Raw genomic sequence first — 4916 nt, 5'->3', positions numbered from 1 at the left:
TTGAGAAAAAATCAAGCTCAATACGATTCCATTTTGTTCAATTTTCAAAATCTATGTCGTCCAATTTTTCGATGCAGTAATCAACGGTATCTATCAGAATTTTCTGGCGAGTAGCCTCAGCAACAATCATTTTGGAAAGAAATAACACATCGAGAAATCGGTGAAAATATTTCTTGGTATGTCTATTGGTACTACGGAGACTGACACCAGTCTTATTTAGCAACTCGTTTCCCACTAGTGACACACGGCAGATTAATTCTGCCAAGTTGTACTTCATTGCTTCTCCCAAGAATTTCTTAACAGGCGAAACATACAAATTCCGTGTTGCATCGAGCCGTCTATACAGATTTGATTGAACATTCCTACACTGACCAATATGGGAGGTAACATATTCGTTCGATAGACGCTCTACGTCATCCTTCCACTTGAATACTGTTTCTTCAGTTGCAATTCCCGTGAAACTGATGTATACTCTGCCACCCGTCCAGCCATCCAACCAATATTTGATTCGGAAGAAATATTCAGTGGATAACGCACAAAAATAATCGTGGAGAAGAAATATGTATGTTGAGTAGAGAGGTATGATTCTATTTCGCCCATATAATCTAACTAGAGAATAAATTGAATCTAGGTTCCCCCCTCCTTCCAATTCGTCTAAAAAATTAGTATTTCCATTTTGATTAGTTGTTTCCCTAGGTATCTCTAAGGATGCTTTAAAATAGGTTGGGAAAATCTCAACGAAGTCGAAGTATCCGCCACTTGCTAACCTAAGTTTCTTGCCAGATATTTTGGTAAACGGCATATTTTTTTTCATTCCCGATGGAAAAAAGACTCTCTCGGATTTGATCCTATTACTGACGTCAATAACTATTTTCCCACCAAGAGGAAGGTTTGATTTCCTAATTATCGAAAGGAAGTTGGTGAGTCGGTTTATTAATTGATTTCTAACTTGTGAATAAGCATGTAGAACGGGAAAGCCTCCCTCATCTTCTCCATAATCTAATCCAGATATAGAGTTGCGAAACAATATTGTTTTCTCACGAGACGTAAACGAATACAAGTTGGAAAAGACTTCTTGCTCAGAGGGAAATGCCGATCCGTCCCTCCGGGGATCGGCTGAATCTGCGGATTCAGATTCAAAGGGGTACAATACTACGGAACTTAATGAATTGTTTCCCAACCGTATTGCTTGTAACCGACCCAGATCTTGCTTGTCACAGATTTCCCGGAGAAGCAACGAATCAAAATTGTTTTGGTGGCAGTCACTTCCGTTTTTGGAAACTACCAAGTTTTTATAGAATTTGAAAAACCTAACTAAATCTTGCAGATACCTACCCCCACGAACCACTTGAATCCCTTCAGTTTTCCCCTTGAATCTATCCCCGCCAAATAGTAGGGAATCCCTCCTCATTATGCGTGCCTTCCACCTACCGGAAGGCAAGGGAGTCGTGACATCATAACGGATTTCTCTTTCCTCCTTTGAAGAACTTGCAGAAATTGAAATATCTTTGTTCAAACCTAAGTAGTAGGGCTCCAGTATTTCTCTCTTCCCATCTCTTCCGACGGATAAAAATCTCTTGAATTGGAGGAAGCAATCGTAGGAGAAATTGCCATAATTTTCCGTCTGTTTCTTTCTTATCCCCTCACCTCCATCAATGACTTTTGCTAATACAAAACCCCTATCAATCGAATTTTTGTAACTCAGGCAATGCATAAAAATTGGTATCGCCAGCAACATCAGCATTTCCAGGGTGACGCCACTACCCCTCATTATTGAATGACGCAGATTACGTAGAAACAGTAAACTTAGAAATCACAAGTCAGATAATCTGATGAAAGGTTCAGCAGTGGAAGCTGGACTAACTACAAGTTCTTCGAGATAGTGGTTTTTCAATGATTCGGAGAAGTAGTTTAATGCATCGATTTCTAAGAAGTCCCAAACTTTAGATGAATAATCTCGGCCCCTTACTCCTCTTCCTTTTTCTATCACCTTTTTTACCATAGCTTTTTTCCCATATTAGTTCTGAGACTACTTATCTATCTATTTCCCATATTTATTATACTGAGAATTTCGAACATTTCAAGATGTGATGGAGGAAATCTATCAGACGAGTCTGGTTCTTTCCGTAAATAGTTGCATCCGAAGCTGGAATGAAATTGGGAATTCTCAGATGTTATTGTCGAGGAGACCCGCATATATCCCACCCAACTCGGCAAATTTTCCCTGCCTTAAGCGGGCGGAGCAGTAGTATTGAATTACTCGGATGGGCGAACGACGGGGATTGAACCCGCGCGTGATGGATCCACAATCCATTGCCTTGATCCACTTGGCTACGTCCGCCCCTTTTGCCACTTGCTTTTGTTAAGGGGCTCCCCAAATGTGAACGAGATCCATCTGTTAAGCTAGATAGCTTATTTGGATGATACACATCCATATTAACTGCATGTATCTAACAAGACAACATAGAATCTGCAAAATGAGGAATGTACTCCCAACTCCTTCTACCCAAAAGATTGAAAGGTTACAAGAATTCAGCGAATCAAATTAGTAACTCTTTTCAATTAGGAAATCCCGGAAGGATATTCCAATTCTTCGTTCTTCTCAATTCGAGATGGGAAACTGATGACCGTGAGATTGTGACAGTCCGTTATCCTCTCCCTTTTTGCTCCACCGTACGGACCTTACCTTTTCCTTTTCATTGGATACCAAACTATATCTTCTTAAATTGAAGGGTTTGGTATCCAGCTGTGCTGCCTAACCAGACGGATATTATCCGTTTATAGAAGGGGCGTCGACAGAGGCTAAGTCTAAGGGGAAGTTATGAGCGTTACGTTCATGCATGACTTCCATACCTAGGTTGGCGCGGTTTATGATGTCAGCCCAGGTGTTTATAACGCGACCTTGGCTGTCAACCACAGATTGGTTGAAGTTAAAACCATTCAAGTTGAATGCCATAGTACTGATGCCTAAGGCGGTGAACCAGATACCTACCACGGGCCAAGCAGCTAAGAAGAAGTGTAGAGAACGAGAATTGTTGAAGCTAGCATATTGGAAGATCAAACGACCGAAGTAGCCGTGAGCAGCTACAATGTTGTAAGTTTCTTCTTCTTGACCAAACTTATAACCTGCATTGGCAGACTCATTCTCAGTAGTTTCTCTAATCAAACTAGAAGTTACCAAAGAACCATGCATAGCACTGAATAGAGAGCCGCCGAATACGCCAGCTACACCCAACATGTGGAAAGGATGCATAAGGATGTTGTGCTCAGCCTGGAATACGATCATGAAGTTGAAAGTACCAGAAATGCCCAGAGGCATACCGTCAGAGAAACTTCCTTGACCAATTGGATAGATCAGGAAGACGGCGGCAGCAGCTGCGACTGGAGCTGAATAAGCGACAGCAATCCAGGGGCGCATACCTAAACGGAAGCTTAGTTCCCATTCGCGACCCATGTAGCAAGCTACACCAAGTAGGAAGTGAAGAACGATCAGTTCGTAGGGACCACCATTGTAAAGCCATTCATCGACGGAAGCTGCTTCCCAGATTGGGTAGAAGTGTAACCCAATAGCTGCAGAAGTAGGGATGATAGCGCCAGAGATAATGTTGTTACCGTATAGCAAAGAACCAGAAACGGGCTCGCGAATACCGTCAATATCTACGGGAGGAGCTGCGACGAAGGCGATGATGAATACAGAGGTTGCGGTTAGTAGGGTGGGAATCATCAAGACACCAAACCATCCGATGTAAAGACGGTTTTCAGTGCTGGTGATCCAGTCGCAGAAGCGACCCCATAGGCTTGCGCTTTCGCGTCGTTCTAAAGTTGCGGTCATGGGAATTTTTGGTTTTCGAAAAGGAATTAGTGATTCCCCAGGCTAGTAAGCCTGTTACTATGTAGCATATCACAAAAACCTATCCGTGTCAACCAAAATCGATTGAGTCTCTAGAATTCTTGGATACAGAGGCTTTTTCCCCGTATCTCAAAATTTTTTGTCACTTATTTCACAACCTGGATTCCCTAAAACAAGGGGAGAGGGAGAAATGAAATTTCTCTCCTAGGTAATGCACGCCCCTAATCAATTTTGGTCTCTAAAAAATAAAAAAAAAAAAGAATCCTGCGTCAAGCCTTTTCATGGACGAAGCACTCCGCAGCTTTGCATCGGCCAACGTATTGTAAATATTGGAATAATTGACGAACTAAGGAGGAAGTAGTCGTCAACCCCTCACTCATCCATCTCTGCGTAGTGTTTCTCGATTCCCCGATACTTGCGCCCCGATTCCAATCCACAACGAAAAGATTGTGGATTGGAACTAATCTCATCTAAGCAAAACTAACGGAAGTGGGCAAAAGCTTTGTTAGCTTCCGCAACTTTATGAGTCTCTTCCTTCTTCCGTATGGCACTCCCAGAATTTCTGGCGGCATCTATCAATTCATCACTCGACCTTAAAGCCATACTTCGACCTGAGCGTTTTCGACATGCGATCAATGACCACCGGATGGCCAAAGCTTTTCCTTTTGCAGGTACTACTTCAATGGGAACTCGATAAGTTGATCCACCCACACGTTTGGTTTCTGTGACTACATCGGGAGTTACCCCACGCACTGCCTGTCGCAGAACAGACAGTGGGTTCCTATTTGTCTTTTATCTAATCCGCTTCATAGCCTGATAAAAAATCTGATAAGCTAGTGATTTTTTGCCGTTTTTCAGGATACGATCAACTAGCATGTTTGCCAATCGATTGCGATAAATTGGATCCGATTCGATATTTCTAATTTCGTTCGCTACACTGCTCCGATGTACCACGAGTTTACAACTACGTCAGACTTCAACCAATTTTTTTTTATGTCTTTTCCCGGCGGTGTTTTAAGCTACTATTTCGGCTTCTTCACTCCATATTGTAGAGTGGATCCACCGG

At 42.4% G+C, this 4916-nt stretch overlaps 1 protein-coding gene across 1 annotated transcript in view; it reads right to left on the bottom strand.

Moving 5' to 3' along the window:
* Window positions 1–4330: 4330 nt before the first annotated feature.
* LOC147417020 (uncharacterized) overlaps window positions 4331–4916 on the bottom strand; it is a 5287-nt gene continuing 4701 nt past the window's right edge. Inside the window, exon 2 of the mRNA XM_086507916.1 lies at window positions 4331–4602. Within this exon, the coding sequence (XP_086364042.1) occupies window positions 4331–4602 (272 nt within the window). The remainder of the gene's footprint in view (window positions 4603–4916) is intronic.

Source organism: Adiantum capillus-veneris, unplaced genomic scaffold, assembly GCF_014529385.1.
Source record: "Adiantum capillus-veneris isolate H3 unplaced genomic scaffold, ASM1452938v2 Hic_scaffold_33, whole genome shotgun sequence".
Classification (NCBI taxonomy): domain Eukaryota; kingdom Viridiplantae; phylum Streptophyta; class Polypodiopsida; order Polypodiales; family Pteridaceae; genus Adiantum; species Adiantum capillus-veneris.
Note: the sequence above shows the minus strand (reverse complement) of the source record. Positions and strands in the feature narration are given on the sequence as shown.